The 21,194-nt window shown below is 40.1% G+C and overlaps 2 protein-coding genes across 2 annotated transcripts in view; one reads left to right on the forward strand and one right to left on the reverse strand.

The window, feature by feature from the left end:
* Nucleotides 1-447: 447 nt before the first annotated feature.
* On the forward strand, nucleotides 448-17,347 carry AKNAD1 (AKNA domain containing 1). Its single transcript, XM_056845421.1, has 17 exons — nucleotides 448-1,461; nucleotides 2,859-2,918; nucleotides 3,291-3,432; nucleotides 3,573-3,712; nucleotides 3,815-3,874; nucleotides 5,985-6,123; nucleotides 7,269-7,420; nucleotides 8,405-8,574; nucleotides 9,313-9,406; nucleotides 9,597-9,697; nucleotides 11,350-11,426; nucleotides 11,531-11,675; nucleotides 11,849-11,940; nucleotides 14,033-14,116; nucleotides 15,201-15,285; nucleotides 16,267-16,411; nucleotides 17,198-17,347. Exons 1-17 carry the CDS (start codon nucleotides 448-450, stop codon nucleotides 17,345-17,347), a joined length of 2,850 nt encoding a protein of 949 aa, XP_056701399.1.
* Nucleotides 17,348-19,130: 1,783 nt separating this feature from the next.
* Nucleotides 19,131-21,194, reverse strand: part of STXBP3 (syntaxin binding protein 3) — a 43,736-nt gene continuing 41,672 nt past the window's right edge. Inside the window, exon 19 of the mRNA XM_056867456.1 lies at nucleotides 19,131-19,319. Coding sequence (XP_056723434.1) covers nucleotides 19,222-19,319 — 98 coding nt within the window. The 3' untranslated portion in view covers nucleotides 19,131-19,221. The remainder of the gene's footprint in view (nucleotides 19,320-21,194) is intronic.

Genomic DNA, 21,194 nt, shown 5'->3' on the forward strand with positions numbered 1-21,194 from the left:
AAATAAGCGAATTTTATTATTGTACAAATGTAATAGTAAATAATCTCTTCATAAATGCTAGCATATTTTATGTCAATAATCAACTTTATCCACTTAAACTGTATAATTCTGTTGCAACTCCTCTATGCTGCTATCAGCCTAATTTTCCTTCACTCCATCTTAGATCTTTAAGTAATCCCATAGGCTTTCATTGCATTTGGAGACACATCTCACTATAAAAAAGAAGGTTTACAGGTTTTAAGAGTCTTGATGGTACTGTTTTACATAGTTACAAATATATTAAAAGTGTCATGTTCTTTCAAATATTGCAGAATTTGAAATTTGACATTCACTGAAAGTTTTCACTAACATTCACTGAAAGTTTTAAGATCAGGATATAATGATTATGTGTTGTAGACAAAGAAACTCAGACAGTGTGAGAATTAAGTGAATAAAACATTTCTTGATATGCTTGACTACTCTGAGGACAATACTGATGATGAACAAGAAGAACTGCCTTATGATGATGATGTACAAAAAATATTTCAACATAACTGTGATTTACAAAATGTAAAGGATTTCATTTCTATAGAAAACACTTTCTCCTTGCCATTTCCACAAATCAGCAGTCATTCAGAAGAATCATCAAACTGTCACACACAACTGCATCAAAGAATAAAGGTACATCTACCATCATCTCCAAGGAGTAATGGCATTGAAATTGCTATGGCAACAGGGAAGGAATTACCAGCTGGGGATTTTAACAATTCAGGAAGAAATCCAAATTTCTCCAGCTCAAACATTTCAGATGTCCTTTTACGTCATTTTCCCAAAGAAGAATTATCAAGTTCTTGCCAATTAATTGACTCTGAAACTATTCCAGAGATATCATATACTGAAAGTTTTGATGAAACTATCCTAAATAAAATTAAAATATCAGAAAATACAAAGATCTCTTCTTTAAAAGAAAATAATAATCTTGAAGAGATAGAAAGAGAAGACAAATGTGAATCAATTGATAAAAGTTGGGATTTGATAGAAGAAAAGCAATTTGTTATAGATAAGAGAGTGAATTTCAGTTGTGAGCTAAAAGACTGCAAAGAAGACAATCCACATTTTATAACTCAAAACGAAGATACAATGAATGAAGAGTTAGGTTATTTTCCAAATCTAGAAGAAGAATACCAAGAGCAAAAATGTTTTCTGGAAATGTCTGGTTCTTCTCATAAATTCAAATATGGTCAACATCAGGTTAATTATCAGCTTCCTGATTTCTCTAAAGTTCCTCCAAAGGTCAAAATACCTAAAGGAAATAATAATAAATCTACACCTATAATAAAGAGAACCAAATCTTCCCCAAATTTGCTTGGTAAATCAACAATTGTGAAAGACATTCTAGAAGAAATGAATTATTTGGATTGTGTTGCCATGAAGAAGCAAGAAGAGAAAATGAGAATTCCTGAACTTGACCAACAGCTAGAGGTAGATTTTGACTTCGTGTAATGTCAATGGTTGTTAAAGTTCTAAGTACAGTATTGTGTTTTTTACATAGCAGAAGATCAGCCAACCACTGATCTCTGTAGAGACTAGGGTTGCCAGGTCCCCCTTCTCCTCCGGTGGGAGGTTTTTGGGGCAAAGATCACACACGTGGCCATGCCAACGCGATTGCATCACTTCCAGTTTACACCCGGAAGTGCAGCATCGCAAGGGGCTGTTTACCACTCAAACTCCGTGGTATACTTCCTGTTCACACCCAGAAGCGCTGCATCGCAAGGGGCCACTTACCATTCAAACTCCCAGTTTGAGTGGTAAAAGGCCCCTTGCGATGGGTTTACACCCGGAAGTGCCGCTTCACAAGGGGCCTTTTACCACTCAAAATGGGAGTTTGAGTGGTAAGCGGCCCCTTGCGATGCAGCGCTTCTGGGTGTGAACAGGAAGTTTACCACTGGGAGGGACGTGGTGCGGTGGGCATGCATGCACCTTTGCCTGCTGACCCTCAGCTGGTCAGCGGGTAGCCAGGTGGATTGGCGGGGGTTTGCCCGCCACCACCTGGCTCTTGGCAACCCTAGTAGAGACAGATTTCCACTCAAAGGGTATAGTGCTAGTCTAATTAAAGAAACCAGAAGTTTAAATGTCAGTGGGCTCTTCTGGAATAAGTGGTTGAAGACTGCATACTAAATATATGATGAAGAATCTGCATAATCTTTAGTATAATACTCTGCAATATTTCAATAACAGCAGGATTTGTGGTGTGCTGGCTTCAGGCCTCTACACACATTTTTCATGTATGTACACTTGTTGGAAATAGGTATAATACACATACACTGCTACCAATTCCAGCTTTCTAACTATATCAAGAATAATAGAAGCATTGTTTTCACATATGATGGGACACATATTTCCCCAGTACACACATTTTTATTCCGCCTTTTCACCCAACCAGGGTCAACAAAAGTGACACACATAAAAACATTAAAACATTTGAACAATTAAAAATAACATTTAAAATTATAAAATAATTCAATAAAAACATAAACATTATCACTACCTTTCCCCAGATCTTTCAACCTCCCCATCATACATCTCTCTGTGCCCATCTCCTGCCAGCAACATGGTGTGTCTCCTAATTCTAGTCCCTCAATAGGTGTTTGCTAGGCAGCAGTTTTTTTCTACTTTTTCCAAAAACCTTCACAGTTTCATATAATGCTACTAAATATATATTTATCCTGAACAGTTAGAATGAGAATACATTCTGTGTAGTAGCTCAGCAAGTACTTGGGGGTGTGAGGAGAATGTGGTTCAAAAACATTAGCCCGTTTTAGTATTTTCTATATATGTTGATGATCATTATATCTTTATTATATCTGTTAAAATAACAGTTGCTGACAAAACAAGCTGAGGTTCAGAATCGTATTGATCATCAACGGTTTAATACTAAGGTAAATCTTCCAATATATGAAATCAGATATTTTTATTAGGATACCCCTTTTTTAAAACCCACATTTTTCTTTGAAGCTGAGGTATGAATTATACTATGTACAGTGTATATAAAGTTCTTTGTTTTTATTACTTAATACAGTGCACTCAACGTGTGTGCTTTGGGATGCTGTGTTTTATGTTTTAATTTTGGTGATATACGTCGTAGCAGCTTATCCCTTGACCATCTATGAAAATTCCTAATAATATTTCTTAATTTGACCAAGTTTTTATTTGTAAGTACTGGTACTGAAACAGGGAGAAGGACAGGATGAGAAAGGCAAGTGAATGACTGTGGATATTGATTTTGTACTTTCCAATGCATATTTTAACAGATACTTCCTAGCCCAAATTCTTGTAGTCCAAAACTTGGCATTAAAGCAAGAGGTGGCGGAATAACGTCTGAAATTTCTACAGTTCCACCTGTTACAGTTCCTGTGAAGCCCATGCTTGGCTTTTCTCAAACTTCTGTTTTAGGTAACTCAAATTAGATAACCAAATAAAATATTATTGTTCTAGAGTTTTGTTCTTGCACACTAAAGTCTTCTGTCTAATTAAGGGGAAAGCGTGTAGATATTCCAATTCTATTTTATCCCTTTTTCTATTCTGTTATATAGAACTGCCATCTAGAAGAATGGTCTCACCCTTACCATCAGCCGGTGCATCAGCTGCGAGTCCTCCTCCTTTATTACAAAAAGCAACAGGAGAAACATTCTCTCAGATGTTAAAGGAACAGACAGAAAAGCTGAAAACAAAAGTAATATGAAGTACTTCTGTCTTCAATACCTACGTGCAAATCAGCATCCCTTTTAATGAAGCCTTTAAATTCTGCAATGAAATTCATTCCTTTTTCTTAAAGGTGGAAACGTTTTCCAAATATTTGGCGCAAGATGTGCTTCCCGTTGAAGAACGCCATCAGGTAAATGTGTTTTGTGGGTGTTTTATAGAAATGAATCAATCTGAAGATTGTTCTATTGGAAGAAATTGTATTGTATTGAATAATAAACAATTTTCATCATGTATAATGATGTCATCCTTCTGTAACTCCCACTTAACCTAAGCAATTTGCCTGGAAATGACTGAACTAGATAAATCATGATGCAAATGTTTCCATTGGATCTTAGAAGTACCGTATATACTCGAGCATAAGCCAAGTTTTTTAGCCATGATTTTTGGCTTAAAAAACTCACCTTTGCTTATACTCGGGTCAATACGGTAATTCGCCTGCCGGGCCCTTTCCCAGCGCTCTCCCGCTGGCCAGCTGATGGGCGGGCTGTCCCACCTTCTTCCCCCCACCCCACCCGATCACGCCTTCTGTGTGGCGGCAGTGGCGGCTTCTTCCCCCACCCCACCCCACCCGATTGCGTCTTCTGCACGGCAGCGGCGGTTTCTTCCCACCCCACCCGATTGCACCTTTTGCACGGTCGCGATTGCGCCTTTTGCGCAATTGTTGCGCCTTCTGCACGGTGGTGGCGGTTTCTCCACACCCCACCCCGCCTTCTGCTGGGCGGCGGCGGTTTCTTCCCCCCCACCCCGCCACCTCACCCAGGCTGGTCCTCCCGCTTGCCAGCTGACCCTGCAGGGCCTCCTGCGCGCAGGGAGGGGGCCGCTGCCACCGCCTGCCTGCGCGCCTGGAGCCCGGTCAGGTAAGCCTGCGGGTGGGGGGAGGGGTGCATTTCCCCCTCGGCTTATACGTGGGTGCCTAATTTTCCCCCAGTTTTGGGGTGAAATTAGGCACCTCGGCTTATACTCGGGATGGCTTATACCCCAGTATATACGGTACTCCTCAGATAAAAGACACACTGGTGGTTGGGAATCTCCGTTACCCACAAATGCCATTTTGTTCAATTCAGAGGTGAACTGCTCCATTCATAGATTATGATGGGTAGCTGTATTAGTCTGTCAATAGCAGTAGAAAAGAGCAAGAGTCCAGTAGCACTTTAAAGACTACCAGAATTTTTGGCAGGGAAATTTTGTTAGTCTTTAAGGTGCTACTGGACTCTTGCTCTTTTCTACTGCTCCATTCATGCATTCCTTTATGTCATACTTTCTCCTTCACTGAAATGAATAGGAGTTATGAACATTCCTGTATCCAGGAACTCCATCTTTAATAAAAGAAGTGAACATGGAGTTCTGGAGTGGGCACTACTGCAAAATGTAAAATTAAAAAATTAATGTAAAAACAAGGCAGGTAATTCAGTTAGATATAAATACTGTTTATCTGCTGATAAATAGAAAATTTAGAATTGACTTTAAGGAATGTTGAGATCTGTCTCATGCTGAGGTGGTCATTGCTGTGGCAGCTTCTAAAACCATGGGTCAGTTTTTAAAGTTTAATGTAATCTCATTTAGTTATTAGTACTGTGTTGATACTGTCTTGCTGAAGGTGTTGCTGTGACATATAGTTAAAAAATCCCAGTTACAGTGCTGAGTTACTTCTGCCTAACACCATTTATTTCAACAGATTTTGACTGGAGTAACTCTGTATAGGATTGCACAGTTGATTTGTAGTTATCAAACAATAAAAAATTGTTGCACCTTAATAATTTATAGATGTATTTGTGGTCTACAGGTCTACTTGGAAATAAGTGTCATGTTATTAAATGGGGCTTATTCCCAGGAAAGTGTCCTTAGCATTGCAGCTATAGAGAGCAGTCCTAAGCAGTTCTACTCAGAATCCTACACAAGTCTATTAAGTGGGGATTAATCCCAGGAAAGTGTTTTTAGGATTGCACTGGTTAGCACTCTAAAATTAATAAAAAATAAAGAAAATGCATGTAGAAGGTTCGTAACTGACAAATATGCCAAACGTATCTATGCAAAGTTTAAACCTATGCAAGATAAGCAATGTGACTGCATATAACAACTGCCATAGGTGATAGTACAATCTTGCTAAACTTGCTATGCTAATTTAAGAGCTGTAGTGTGAGATCCTATGATTAAGGAGGATACTGAATGATAAAATTATTTATAGTAAAATTATCAAATAATAGGAAACTCATCAGTTGTATTATATTTTGTTTGGAAAGATTTTAAATCTGTTAAAAGAGCATCTCGACCAACTGGAATGGAATTATTTAGACACAAAAGAGAAGCATTGTGCCTTACACCTCCACAATTACAGATACTCATCAACAAACACTGGAGAGTTTGATCCTGACAGGTCAGGTATTTATTTGTTTAGTAAGTTCATGCTTACAACATTCCAAAGTAATTAAACCATGGCACTCACTGCCTGTGGAGGTAGTGATGGTCATAAGCATTTTTTTGGTGTGCAAACCATAGGGTTTTCAAGGCAAGAGACGTTCAGAGGTGTTTTGCCATTGCCTGTCTCCACATCACGACTCTGGTATTCCTTGGAGGTCCCCCATCCAAATACTAACTAGAGCTGACCCTGCTTAGCTTCTGCAATCTGATGAGATCAGGCCAGTGATGGACCTCTTCTCCATGAATCTGTCTAACACCCTTTTAAACCGATCTATGCTCATGGCCACCCTGACCTGGATAGCCCCAGAGTAGCAAACCTCAGAATACCAGAGCCTCAGGCAGCCTCAGGCAAAGGCCTCAGCCTCTATGCCCTGTTTTTGCCCTGCAGGGCAACCATGTGGCTGCTGTGTGAAACAGTATGCTGGACTAGATGGTCTTCTTGTCTAATCCTGCAGGCTATACTTATGTTCTTTTGAGCCCATTGTTTCTCCTGGATTCATAAAAGAGGGAATTGCTTCACGCAAGCTAGTATTAGATTCTTGTACAGAGTAGGTGGAAGAAGGGTATATCCATTAGTTCTCCCACCATGCACGTAGATTGACGTTATAGATGCCATAGAAGCTTTGAGGTGGGTGGGTGTGGAATAAACAACTGATGCATGCAGATGGAGAGACAGATTTTGCAAGTGTATGTGTAGGAGTATGGCCTTTTATATGGAAATATAGCTCTAGAAACAAGATGAACGAGACCGTCTCTTCATGGCAAGGTGAATGTGTATCTATACCTGATCTGTGTGCTATTGCATGCAGTTTCCCCATGCATAGTATTATGCATTCTGTAATTTTGTTATCTGATCCTAAATGCAGACTATTGCTTTATTGGACACCCTCCAACATAATACTTTGCTCATGAGTAAATGTTATGATTGCAACTACTATTAATTTTATAATTCATTGACATTGTATTCAGCACATATTCAACATTAAATATATATATTTTTAACTGAACGTTTCCAATACTCCATTACGTTGCATCCCTGATACTATACTAGAAGTTGTATTTTGCAGTATTTATAACTTTGTATCTTGTATTTGTATTCAGAAGAGTAGAGGGAGAAATATTTAAACTTGGAATGCTGCTAGAAGATATCAAAGAGAAAATTGATAAGATGGGAAGCCCAAATTACTCAACTTCTGCAACCTCTCCCTCACTCACACCATGTGAATCTATGTGTTCCTGTTATTCTAGTGGACCTGAGGTAAACTATTAAGCTCTAGTAAAGATCAAATTATTGCTAACAGATAAACTGAATCATTGACCTATTGTTGTGGCATATGGTGGAGTGCATTTCCAATATTTAGCTGTACTGATACCTCAGCCCTTCCTCCACAGAGTTATTTCAAGTCTTTTCCTGAATGCTTATGTTGTTTGCTTAAAAAAAATAGACTTCTAACCCCTTGTCTTATGATAGAAGGGAGAAACCAAGCAATAATACTGACTGGCTAAATGTGTGCTCAATTAATGCCATAGAAATTAGCGGCCTACAATCACATTCCCTTCCCCTCCCCTCCCCACAATAGAGACCTTGTGAGGTAGGTGAGGCTGAGAGAGTTCAGCGAGAACTGTGACCTGCCCAAGGTCACCCAGCATGCTTCATGTGGAAGAGTGGGGAATCAAACCCGGTTCTCTAGATTAGAGTCTGCCATTCTTAACCACACCACCACTATTTGTTCATTAGCATTTTAGGTTTGCTATTTCACACTGATTTATGATGGACTAGGCCCCCTTCCACAAAATTACCAATCTATCTAGTGATATCATATTATTGCATCCGATTAAAGAGACAACATAAGATTCTTCAGTCTATAGAAGGAGAAGGGAAAGAATCTTTTCTGATGTTTAGTATAATGTTGAAAGTTTTCAGTTAAGCTTTAATTTCATTGTGGAATTTAATTGTAAAATTGTAACCTTCTCCTGAAATGAACCAACGCAAGAGTCACAAAAACCACACTTCTCAGTGGTCCAGTTGTACCATGGTGATGCCATAACCCTGGTCTGTTTTGTACAGTGAAAAGACCCTGGAGAGCCGCTGCCGGTCTGAGCGGACAATACTGACTTTGATGGACCAAGTGTCTTATTCAGTATAAGGTAGCTTCATGTGTTCATGTAGCATCCTCTAGCATCATTCTACAAGTTCTAAAGTAGACCATATCCTGGATCCCCATGTGATTACTTTGTACAGAGTCCAGTGATTTCAGGCATTAGTGAGCCTCCATCAAAGACTGCTACTGGAGTGAATATTTTTAAGAATGAAAAGTATGGAGAAAATAGAAACCATCCTGTGGAAGTGATTCCCCAGAGGAAATACCAGCAACCAACTCAAAGTGACAGATGTCGTCCTATTCTTCAGAAGTAAGTGTGAAACTGTGTGACATTAAAGCATCATAATAACTTGTTAGATCATGGGTTCTCAACAAGGGGGGAATTCCCCTTGGGGGGAATGTTAAGATTCCAGGGGGAGATTGGGACCATTATTCAGCAAAGATGTCCTGTAGATTATGTACAATCTGTAAAATTGTAGTTTGTTTTTAATTTAATCTGCAACATTCAATAAAGTTTATGACTCTCTTGAGAAGGGGGGAATTATATTCTGAACAATGGTGAAAGGGGGAAATGGAGCAAAAAAGGTTCAGAACCACTGTTAGATGTTGATTTATTAAAGAGAGGCTGGTTTACTATCCAAAACTTAAATACTTGGCTAGAAGTCAACCTTGGGGTTTGCATACACCTGTCAATTTTTTTCTGAGTGGCTAATCCCCTGGCATATCACAGACGGTTATTGAGACTCCTCAAATTCACAAGTGATTTGTTACATGGCCTTGGAAATTTCTGTATGAGAAACTTAAGCCCATCCACTCTTAGGCTTATGGATCTGGTTGATCTGTTCCTGGATCCTGGCCTGCAGAAGTACAAGTACAATTGATTTAATTGCAAGTGTGGTTAGGTAAACCATGATGAGACAGCATCTCTTAAAACCTCTGAGTTTCAGTGCTTTAACTTTGTATCAGGACTACTAGATGTGTCTTCAGGTCTACTAAATATTTATTATTAAAATACATTTTTTTAAAGATAACTTTGTTTCCCCCTTAGCCAACTAGAACCACAAAAGAGAACTGTCTATGAACAAAGAATAGTGGAGCCTCTGGAAGAATCAAGACTGCCAGAAAACAAGCAATCTATCTATGCAAGTCCATTTTATACTTAATTTAATCTTTATAAATCTGTTTTCACAAAGGTGGGTGGTCAAGCAGATTAGTTACTACAGCTGCAGTGATTCAGATAAAGGAGCTGCAGCTTCTGCTATTTGAACAGCTGCTGGAAATGTAAATGATATTTCCCTTTGCAAATATGGTGTGTTGTGTTTTGTAATGCAGTGTTGCTACTTTTCATCTGACAAAGACACTGGTGGGTTACAATCCCACAGGCAATTGCCAACGAATCAGAATGATAACAGTGATCAAGAAAACACAGATGGGTAAGTATATATGTTTTGATGCAGAGGCAGATGTCATATCCACATCAGTTTGATTGCTCCAGGGTCAATCCCAACAGCTGCTTGATCAGACACCACACCCATTTTTCACTCAGTGGGGACCCAAAGTGGCCTACAACATTATTCTACCCTTATTAACAGCGCAATCCTGAGTGTGTGTGGGGGTACTTACGTCGGGTTCTGGGATGGTGCAGTTGTGCCACCTTCTGAGCGGCTTGCTGCTAGTTGCAGCAAGCCAAAAATGCTGTATTTCGAAAAACCCTGTGAAACCGCTCCATAGGGTTTCACGGGGTTGCACCTGCCTTTTTTGCTGGTACAGATTTGTGCTGGCTAATGGGGGCATTCCCAGGGCAAAAAGGCTTTGGGAGCTGACTAATTTAAGCTCCGCCCCTGGGAACACCCTTTGACACTGGCGCAAGCCGTTGTGCTGGGGAAACGCTGCAGGTGAGGCTGTGTCGGCGCCTGTGGCTTGCACTGCAGCGTAAGTATCCCTTCAGTGTCCCAGACACAGCGTAAGTGTCCCTGCAGTGGCATAAGTGCCAATTTAGCCAGCGCAAGTGGCACTTACGCCGCTGCAGGGGTCACACCAGCTCCTAAGAGCTTTTGCGCCCCCCCTTCAGGATTGCTCTGTTAGCCTCGTGTGTGACTGATCCAAGGTGATCCAGTGAACTTCCATAGCAGAATGGAGATATAGACCTGGATATTCTAGATTCAACTCTGACATTATATTACTACTGGCTGGAAACCTGCAAGGAATTTGGTGGGGGGTGTTGACAATAATAAAATACACTGCCCTAAGAGTACCTGGCAGTATTTTCTTGGAGATAGTTCAGGGCTTGTGGATTTTGTCTTGGTGTGGTACTACAAAATGTTATCAGGATTTCCAAATGGTAGGCAAATCAAACAACCACATATATAAAAGACTCTGATAAATTGATTATGTTGAGCAAGATGTCATTTTGGCGGTAGCAGATTCAAATCCCCACTCTGCTGTGAAAGCTTGCTGCTTGACCTTGGGCCTAACCTACCTCATAAGGTTATTGTGAGGATAAAATGGAGGAGAGAACGATGCAAGCCACTTCAGGTCTCCATTGGGGAGAACTTAAAGGTATAAATGATTTTGCTTCCTTCTCCCTCTTACACAAGTGTCAGCTCCATTGATATAAGAGGCAAAAGGGCAATTTTACCCTTTCGCTTTATGAATACTACCCCCTTCAACAATACTACCCCCATCAACTGCATGGGTATTAGTCTACATTGGTCCTGTAGAATCAGCTTTCCAGGAGTCAGCAGGGGTTCTGGGGGAGAGGAAAGATCCATGTCCATCGGTGGCTTTCTCTGACAGATTGCTAGATCCAACCCAAGATTTTGATTCTCCAATAAGAGACCATACTTGCCTAGTCTGCCAACTGGTACTTCTGACTTTGTGTTTAATTAAGTAATGATCAGCCAGCACTACATTACATTTTGTTGTCATGAACCAAAATCTCATTCAAAATACTTACTTATCTTTGGGTCTTTGCTAGAGGACATTAGTAAATCTGTGATGTTGGCTGCCCTTTACCTAAGATCAGATCCCCTCATGGATATGCATTGTGCCTCACTATTTTAACCTTCCCTCTCAGGAATTTAAGCTATTGGGAAATGAAATCTCCACCTCCAGTCAATCAGGAATGTAACACCACTAATCTAACATTATTGAAAAAACAAGGTAGGTGTAAGATAAAATAACCAAATTTGTATGCTTTAATCAATAAACGAAGTAATTACACAAGTTATTACTAATCAACTTTTTTATTTTGAACTTTTTCTTAGGAAGCTTAACTTATCCTTCAGATCACTGTTTTCTTGAGGAACTGGAAGATTCTGCAAAGGAACATAATATAATTATACATCCTAGGCTGAAAATACAGTTATCAAGTAAACCAAATAAACAAATTTATTCCCCTTCTTCCAGTAGGTTAGTATATATACTTTTATGACTAAATTTGAAACAAACATTAAATGAACATTATTGCAGGGAACTATTATGACAAACAAGCATTTCTAGTATACCTAATAGACTTACTATCTTCATACTTGCTGTTAATATTTGAATAAATCTTTTGCTGTATTTTCCCATTTTCAACATAGAAATAAAAAGACAGAGTACACAAAAACAAAGGCAGACAGTGAAAGATTCTCAATCTTCTTGGAAGGATCAACAGTGGATCTAGATGCATCAGGTATTTAAGCTTTAATAATAATGATATTGAGTTTTTAATAATAATAATAAATTTAATAATATTGAGTTTACATTGTTTAGAATTTAAGCAGTTAATTACCATATGATTCTAGTTTCAGAGGGTAGCCATGTTGGTCTGCAGTAGAAGAGCTGGAGTCGAGTGCAGTAGCACCTTAGAGACCAACAAGATTTTCGGGGTATAAGCTTTCGAGAGTCAAAGCTCCCTTCGTCAGATACCTGACGAAGAGAAATTCGTCTGTTGAAAGCTTATACCCCCAAAATGTTGTTGGTCTCTAGCTATATGATTCTAGTAAATGCATAGTCTGTTGTCATTTCAACAAAATTCAAGTTTAATTTGTTTCAGGGCTCAGCCCATTGTTTGTTTAAGTCCAAGCATATGAAATTCTCTTGAGCCAAAGCAGAATACATTTCCTTCATCAGTGAACAACTGGATACCCAGACTGACTTTAGCTACAGAATCATTTTTAAAAAACAAATACTGTAATCGAATCCATACTAGGCGAGCTTCGTAGATTGGGTTTTTCTCCTGTAACAAGACTTCATAGTTTAACTGCAGTTTTTAATTAGCCTTTTCTACATATTTACACGGTGTATTTCCATATGTTTGTTAGGCCACTGAACCTACGCATTCTTCTTGTCTCAGTCAAAAGCAGTAGTTTACATACAGGTTATGAAGCCACACATGCAGCTAGAGCTTGCTCTAGTTTTAAACTTGAACAGCAAGTTTGGCCTTCCAACCATTGGAGGTACAGCAGCAAAATGTGTAACATAAGTATGTTACTACTAGAAGTATCATATGGATCAATCAATATACTTGTGTTTGCATTTCTGTTGTTCACGGAGACTGAAAAACTAACTTCTATCAACAAATGTTTTAACATTAAGGATTGTAAAAGTCATGTAAGAATTGAGAATGCATTAAGAATGATACATTTATAATGTCTAACATCTTTGTGCAACTTGGGGTGTGGTATTTAGGTAGTGATACAGAAGACACTTCATTTGGGGAATTTAAAAACAATTCAATAAGTGAACTATTTCTTGAACCAAAGACCAAACATCATGAATTATGGAAAGTGGATCCAAGAGAGCAAAATAAAGGTGAATAGTTTTGTAAGACATTGTTTACTGTTTCATGTGGAAAACCTTGAATATAATTGTCTCAATACAGATAACTATGTAGAACTAAGCTATGCAATTTACACAAATGATGCAGTCCCATGCACATAAACAGGACTGCATGATGGGAATGACCAAGCACAAGTTGATTGCATATTCAAATGTGAATCTGAATGCACATCCCCATCAATTATGCATTCCACACATTGAGTTCCCCACCTCTATTTATGCTCACATAATCAGTTTAAGTGTGATTAGAGCTGCATCAGGCTACATGGCTGCAATAAAAAAAAAAGAGCCACCATGATGTGGGCATGTCACACTGGGATTAGGAGACCCAACTTTCAAATCCCCACTCTGCTCACTGGGTGACCTTGGGCAATCACACACTCTCTACCTAACTTGCCTCAAAGGGTTGTGAGGATAATATGGAGTACAATGTAAGCTACTTTGGGGAGAAAAGCAAGGTATAAATGAAGTGAATGAAGTTGCCCTAATGTTCCATTGCTTTCAGTGGGACAATGTAGTCACAAAAATTTTCAGCCCCGTTGATTCAAACGGAACAAGCATGATTAATTCCAATTCTATTTGGGTCATTCAGCATAAATATAAATAGATGTGAAAAAGGAAGTGCACTTGTACTTATTGAACATAGTACTCAGTTTCACAACCAATGCTAGCCTTACGTTCTTCTGGCTAGTGCAGAGATAAGTTCGAACTCTGATTTAAGAGATGTACATTGAAAAACGTTGATTTTTACTGTTTTTCAAAATAATATCACATTCTCTGTTACTGAAGATCTGAACAGTTTCCATCCATGAGGGAAAACAGTGAATCAGAGGTCTCTGCAGGTATCTTCAGAATGCTTAAACTATATTCAAAGGCAGTAAAGTTTGGATTGTCATAGAACTAACTTGCTATAACATTCTCCTGTCTAATTTTTATTTCCAAAGCATTACCACAAAGAGATAGGAAATCCCATTTTCACACAGAAAGAAAGAGAAACAACTTTGAGAAGAACAATGACTGCAGTATTGGTAAATCTTCCCAAATGTTTAATAATTTAGCCCCCAGCTGAGCACAATATAATATAAAAAAGTATTCTGTTCAACCTCTAGTGAGATGTGCTTTCCTACTGGAAAAATACATATTTTAAATCTGAGAACCAGGTTTAAAAACATGTGAATGGGTTTAACTTTAATATATGCTCAGCAGGGTACTGAGGGATTCTGCATAAGAATGCATTTCAGCTATCTTTCTTATCTGCCATGTCTGCAACAGCAGAGAATGAGATAGAGCAGTGCCTCTTCTTACACAGATGTTCATCTTCGTGGCTTCTGTTCAGTCCCGCATGCGTGCCTGCACAGAAGACCACTCGATGAACAAGTTACAGGCAAATGCAACTGTTTTTTTTCAAGCACAGAAGGGCACACTTTCATTTCCCTGTTTTGGGTGCTGTAAAAAGGGGACTGTGAGAGCTAAGCGTTGTGTAGTGGTTAAGAGTGGCGGACTCTAATCTGGAGAACCAGGTTTGATTCCCCACTCCTCCATTTGAAGCATGCTGGGTGACCAGTAGCTGTTCTCTCAGAATGCTCTCAGCCTACGTAGAGGCAGGAAATGGCAAACTGTCTCTGAATGTCTCTTGCCTTGAAAACCCTACAGGGTCGCCATAAGTCAGCTGTGACTTGGCAGCACACACATAGGGGCCTTAAATTTGAGGCAATAAGGTTTTAATAAAATATTGAATAAAAATTGTTCTGATTGCAATGTAAGTGGAAACATACTGTTAAGAACATGAATAAGCTGGAAAGGAGAAGATTCATTTTCATCAACAAGAAAGAGCAAAAATTAAATTTAAATAAATATAAAATAGCTGAAAGGAGTTTTTCTTGTTTTCCTTTGTCTTTTAAATATTTTTTGAACTGGGATGATAAAATTAAAAAAATGATTCTAGTATCTCATTAATTTCCTTCTAAATCAAGCTATGTTCTTAGGGCTATGTATTTGGGGGGGGTTTGCCTTTCTGTGCTGTCCTTGTGACACCTATTTTTGTGGGTGGTGCTTCCAAGATGTGATTATATGAAATTGAGTTTTTGCTAATCACGGCCTTCAAAATTTCAGCTTATTCACACGAGAAAAGCCTTGCCCTCCAAAGATTTTATTTCAAAAAACAACCAGAAGAGTTTATATATAAACTTTCTGACAGGTAAGTTATATCAGCAGTTTTTTATAGGTAAACAATGTGAACCAACCTTGTTCTTTTCTGAAATTGTATATCTTCCTTTAAATTTGTACCCGTTTGCTCTGATGAATCATTACCATTGCTTTTGTGATCATAATATGGACTAGTTGCAAAGCCAGACCACCTGTACCAAATACAGGGGATTCGATGTTGGAGATTCCCTATGTATACAGGAAAAAAGGCTTTGGAAATTAACACACACAACCTGCCACAGGGGGTTGATAAGGACTTAGTATTCTTCAGGAGACATGGAATATTGAAAGAAGAGGGAGAACACCACACAGAATCTGGGGGATTTAGTCTACTCAAGCCCCTGAGAGTTTATAGAATCCCAAAGGGAAAGACCTGCAGGGGGAGGAGTTTTCATATCCTTTCATAGGTCCCCAGCTTGTCTTCTCTATTTTCACAGTTAATACTTGCATGCTTGTAAGTAGAGCTGTAAAGCAAGGCCATACACAGACAAGGTAGGAGTTTCTGCATGCATAAGTTAGTCTGTACATTTAACACCCTCCCAGCACTCAAACTGAACATCTATATAGCACTTGCAGATTTGAACCAGGGAACCTACCAGCTCATAACATACTCTTTTTTGGACTTAACATATTCATTAGCCTTTGAGAAACATGGCATGTTGACAGCTGAGCATCACGATGAAGAAAACAGAGATGGAGAGGGAGAAAATTGATATCTTCCTTTCTCTGGCTCCTAATATGTCTGCTGGAATTCTAAGGTCTTGAACTTTTTAAAATGTTGTAGTAAAAAATTGTATTGCTGTTTTAACTTTTTAAAAAGAATCAATGTGCTGTAATGCAATCTCGCACTGAGCAAGAAGATTGTTTGCTCTCAGCCTTAGTGTATTCCAGTCCTTTTCCTTTAAGGCATTGAATGTGGAAATTTGTACTGCGCAGAATGAAATACTTGTGTAGATTTTCTTTTGCTTTCTAGACAAAACCTACATATTCCCAAAACTCACTACTCAAGGATGTATGACACTATTATCCTTTCACCTCACTACCTTGACAGTAAGAATACCCATGGAAGATCAATGAGTGAGCTGAGAAACAAGCATACTGAAGACACAGAATCAAAGGTGCAGGAATGCTACACCTGAATATTTTACTTACCGTATATACTCGCGTATAAGCCGAGTTTTTCAGCCCAAAAAAAGGGCTGAAAAAGCCGGCCTCGGCTTATACGCGGGTCAATACGGTAGGGTAGGGGAGGAGGGAGGAGGGAGGAAGCAACTTACCGCCATCGCTGCCGGGCCCATGCGGCTTCCCCCGGCCAGGAGCGCCCTGTGAGGGCCTCCTGCGGCCGCCGCCGGGCGCACCTGGCTCCCCCCGCCCTGGAAGGGCCGGGGGAAGCCGGCAGCCGAGCGCTCCTGGCTCCCCCTGCCCTGGAAGGGCCGGGGGAAGCCGGCAGCCGAGCGCTCCTGCCTCCCCCCATCCTGGAAGGGCCGGGGGAAGCCGGCAGCCGAGCGCGCCTGGCTCCCTCCGCCCTGGAAGGGCCGGGGGAAGCCGGCAGCCGAGCGCGCCTGGCTCCCTCTGCCCTGGAAGGGCCGGGGGAAGCTGGCTGCGGAGCGCTCCTGCCTCCCCCCGCCCTGGAAGCCTCCTGCGGGGGGCCCGCCGCCGCCACCACCACCGCCTTCGCCGGGAGCCCTGTCAGGTAAGCCTGCGGGGGGGGGGAGGGGTTATAAGCCGACCCTCGGCTTATATGCGGGTGCCTAATTTTTCCCCATTTTTGGGGAGAAATTAGGCACCTCGGCTTATACGCGGGTCGGCTTATACATGGGTATATACGGTATCCTGAAATATAAAAGCGGGAATTTTTCTGTAATCAGATAAAAAGTATTAATTATAGCTTTTATCCTTATCAGATCTTAAACTCCACTTTGGATCACGTTATACAGACTGCAAACAACTTGAAGAGAACCACAGAACACATGGTGCAAGTTGTTTCAGAAGATTTAGCCAGGGCTAAAACTCAGACATTTCCCAGTGTTACAGCTAACCAGTACTACATCTGAACAAGTGTTGAGAAATTGACTGTATCTGAAACTATAACCACCTTTACAAGCAAGAACTAAATGCACCGTTTTCGTTCCCCTCCACAGTAAACACACACACACACACAAAAAAACCACAATCCCATGAAGCTTCATGGTTTATAAAGAATTGGTAATTCCATGTTAAGAAATGCAGGTTTATGCAAAATTATACCTATGCACTATTCAATATGGATCTTGGGGTAACAAGGTTTTCCCAGTTCTGGTGCAGAATTATCTATTCCTGAATAATCTGGTTAGTTCTGTGTTGACCACGTTTTGGTATATTTTTGTCCAAAAATGATTGTTTTACTATAGAATAAAATGTGTTCAGTGTAACTTTTCTACATCTTCAGTATTGAATGCTTTAATCATAGTGTTCTTTCTCAGAACAACTCTGTTAAGTTACTGGGCAGTGTTGGGATTGTCTTTATATCAAAGTTTATGGGTCACGAATGTCTGTGAGGGCCAAATCTTAATGGGCATTTTGCCTAATTAAATACACATATCTATTAGTATTGGGACTATCTGGACGTACATAAGGCTGCTTCTAAACAAATCCACTTTCCTACAGCTCTTCTTATCACTGCCCAACTTGACAAAAAGGTGTGTGTGTGTGTGTGTGTATATATATATATATATATATATATATTATACACACACACTCTCTTCTTTATCAAGGATAAATATATGTATGTGTGAAGTGCCTTCAGGTCACAGCTGATCCCATAGGGTTGTCAAGGCAAGGGACGTTCAGAGGTGGTTTGCCATTGTCTGCCTCCGCGTGGGTCGAGAGAGTTCCGAGAACTGTGACTGGCCCAAGGTCACCCAGCAGGCTTCATGTGGGAGAGTGGGGAATCAAACCTGGTTCTCCAGATTAGAGTTCGTCACTCTTAACCACTACACCACACTGGCTCTCTCCATTTTTTTTCTCCTTGACAAAGAAGACTATATGTATTTCCTCCTCTTTGTCAAGTGGCGCAACAATAAGAAAGGGAGCAGTGTATTTGTATGTATTCATTCCAAGTAGTGATCCTCTGGTAAAAATTAGCTATCAAATCAAGTAATGAAGACATCACATTCTTCAAAAGTTTTTTATTGATAAAATGTTCATTATTTCCATGATTAAGACCACCCAAATACCACAAAGAGATCCATGCAAAGCCAGACACACACACCAATGTTTTATCTCAGATTTCTCAAGAAAAAGACCTTACCCTTACAAGTACCTTGCTGCAAGCTGCTTTCAGTGAATTCTAACAAGTTGCATGGGATTTTGTTGCTGGACACAATGCACTTGTGAAATTGTACTATACATTTATATTTACAACTCTCATATTTTCATTTTTGCTGGAGTATCTTTAGAAATAGACTTGCCTCTAGTATAGAAAGTTTACATTATTACTGAAAGGTCATTAGCATATATACATGTTTTCCAAACCCTAGCATAGCATAATGCAGTGAACACACTCCACGTCAAACATTTCACAGTGAAACGCCATCTATAACCAAGTATGTTAATATAAAAATGCAAACTGTTACATATATTTCTTCATACTTATTCATGACTTTCCTACCCCAACCCTCCAAAGAAAAGCAGCAGATTTTAAATTATAAAAAGATATCACATTAAATTGGGACTGTAGCAGTCCCAAATCCAACACTGAGAGCTAATTAATAAAATATGTACATAAGGCACAATCTAGATCATGTTAAGCACTTTTGAGTCCATTTAAATCAGTGGGAGAGTTAAGAACATGCTTAAAGTTACTTCCATTGAAAGCAATGGGAACATGGCTAGATTGTGCTTATAATTAAGTTAAACATGATTGAAATTCTTTGAACATTATAAATCCCTATTCATCCTTAAAGTAGACCATATCCTTTGATTTTGTCACAGTAAGTGCCTTTATGTCATCCAGTAGTCTTCTAGGTGTCATAATGTGAGTGGAACCTGGTAAAACAGAACATAATCTTGAAAAGACAGCAACCAACATAATCTTACTGAAACAAAGAGACAATAAATGCTAGGCAATCACAACAGTATTTTGCCAACCTTCCAGCCTTGGTCTCTTATCAGTGAAAGGTAACTACGGGTCTTCCATGACTCACCCAGGCCCGGCTGCTCATTGCTGTTCAACAGCAGCCACTCTAAACAAGTCAGATAAGTGTAGTCGTGTATAGTTTCACACTATTTTATTTATCTAAAACTTTTTTATGCCACCTTTCCACATAATCAGGATCCCCAAGACAGCAAACATGAAAACATTTGAACAATAAAACATGTAAAATTATGAAATAATTCTATAAAAACAAACATACATACATCACCCGAAGCAAGGAGGAGGCCAATGACTGTTACTGGACATATGCCAAAGAAAGAAAAAAAGTTTTCACTCACTAGCAGAACACACCGATAGAGGGAGACAGACAAATCTCCCTGGGGAGGGGGTTCCAAAGTTTTGGTGCCACAACCAAGAAAGCTCTTTATTGGGTCACCACCCATCTAGCCTCAGATAGCATGGGAAACCAAAGTGGGGCCTCTGAAGATGATCGGAGTGAATAGGTAGGTTCCTATGGAGTAAATTGGTCCTTAAGGTATGTTGATCCAAGACCATACAGGGCTTTAAATGTCAATACCAGCACCTTAAATTGAGTCTGGAAGCAAATTGGAAGCCAGTGTAGTTGGAACAAGTGATATGGTCCCTGCGATGACTCCAGTCAACACTCTGGCCATAGCAGTCTGTATCTAAGGGAAGCTTCTGGAGAGTCTTCAAGGGCCGCACACTGCAGTAGTATGTGGAAGGCCCAGGTTTGAATCCCCACTCTGCCATGGAAGCCCACTGGATGACCTTGGGCCAGTCACTCACTCTCAGCCTAACCTACCTCTCAGGGCTGTTCTGAGGTTAAAACAGAGGAGGGGAGAATGATATAAGCTGCTTTGGGTCCCCATTGTGGAGAAAGACAGAATATAAATGAAGTAAATAGTAAATAAATATAGCTGAAGATGGAGGCAGAAAAAAGGTAAGTTGGCTGGTGGGTGAGAAGGAAAGAAGGAAGCAGGCAAAAGTAAGGATATGAGAGCTGCCAGGAAGAGGAACAGTGGAAATAGTATGGGGAAGGAGATATAGGGGGAAATTAGATGTTCCCCACAAGTCTTTGCAGGTACCCTCCTGCATAACTTGGAATAGCCCAGCAGCTGACACCACAAAACTATGCCACAGTGTTCCCAGGTACAGGCTGCCATGGAAAGGGAAGAAGGAAACGCTGAAGACGAGTAGATAAAAGGTAGGTTGGCTGGTGAGTAGCAAGGAGAAAAGGAAGCAGGCAAAGGGAAGAGACTATGGGGGCTTTCATAGAAGGGAAAGAGGAAATTGTGGAGGAGGGGGAAATTAAATGCCCCCCTACAAGTCCTTGCAGGTCCCCTGCTTATGTTTTTATATTTCACATGGGTGTACTCTCCAATATTAGCCCATTTTAAAATCCGGAAGCATAGACTAGTTATTTTCTCTCATATATCTTGGTGTGTGTGTAAAGTGCCGTCAAGTCGCAGCCGACTTATGGCGACCCCTTTTGGGGTTTTCATGGCAAGAGACTAACAGAGGTGGTTTGGCAGTGCCTTCCTCTGCACAGCAACCCTGGTATTCCTTGGTGGTCTCCCATCCAAATACTAACCAGGGCTGACCCTGCTTAGCTTCTGAGATCTGACGAGATCAGGCTAGCCTGGGCCATCATATATCTACTCTTTTGAATTAATTTGAAGCTTGAGGCACCTAAATAATGAGAAAAAATTATCAAAGCAATTGGTTCCTTCTCTTTCTAGATCCCA

Source organism: Euleptes europaea, chromosome 2 (genome assembly GCF_029931775.1).
Source record: "Euleptes europaea isolate rEulEur1 chromosome 2, rEulEur1.hap1, whole genome shotgun sequence".
Taxonomy (NCBI): domain Eukaryota; kingdom Metazoa; phylum Chordata; class Lepidosauria; order Squamata; family Sphaerodactylidae; genus Euleptes; species Euleptes europaea.

What these genes read in the sequence shown, in the direction of transcription:
- AKNAD1 (XM_056845421.1), top strand. Translation starts at nt 448, where the DNA reads ATGCTTGACTACTCTGAGGACAATACTGATGATGAACAAGAAGAACTG. An exon ending in TGTCGTCCTATTCTTCAGAA is followed by an intron (nt 8,575 to 9,312) that starts GTAAGTGTGAAA and finishes TTTCCCCCTTAG; the next exon opens with CCAACTAGAACCACAAAAGA. An exon ending in CTGAAGACACAGAATCAAAG is followed by an intron (nt 16,412 to 17,197) that starts GTGCAGGAATGC and finishes TATCCTTATCAG; the next exon opens with ATCTTAAACTCCACTTTGGA.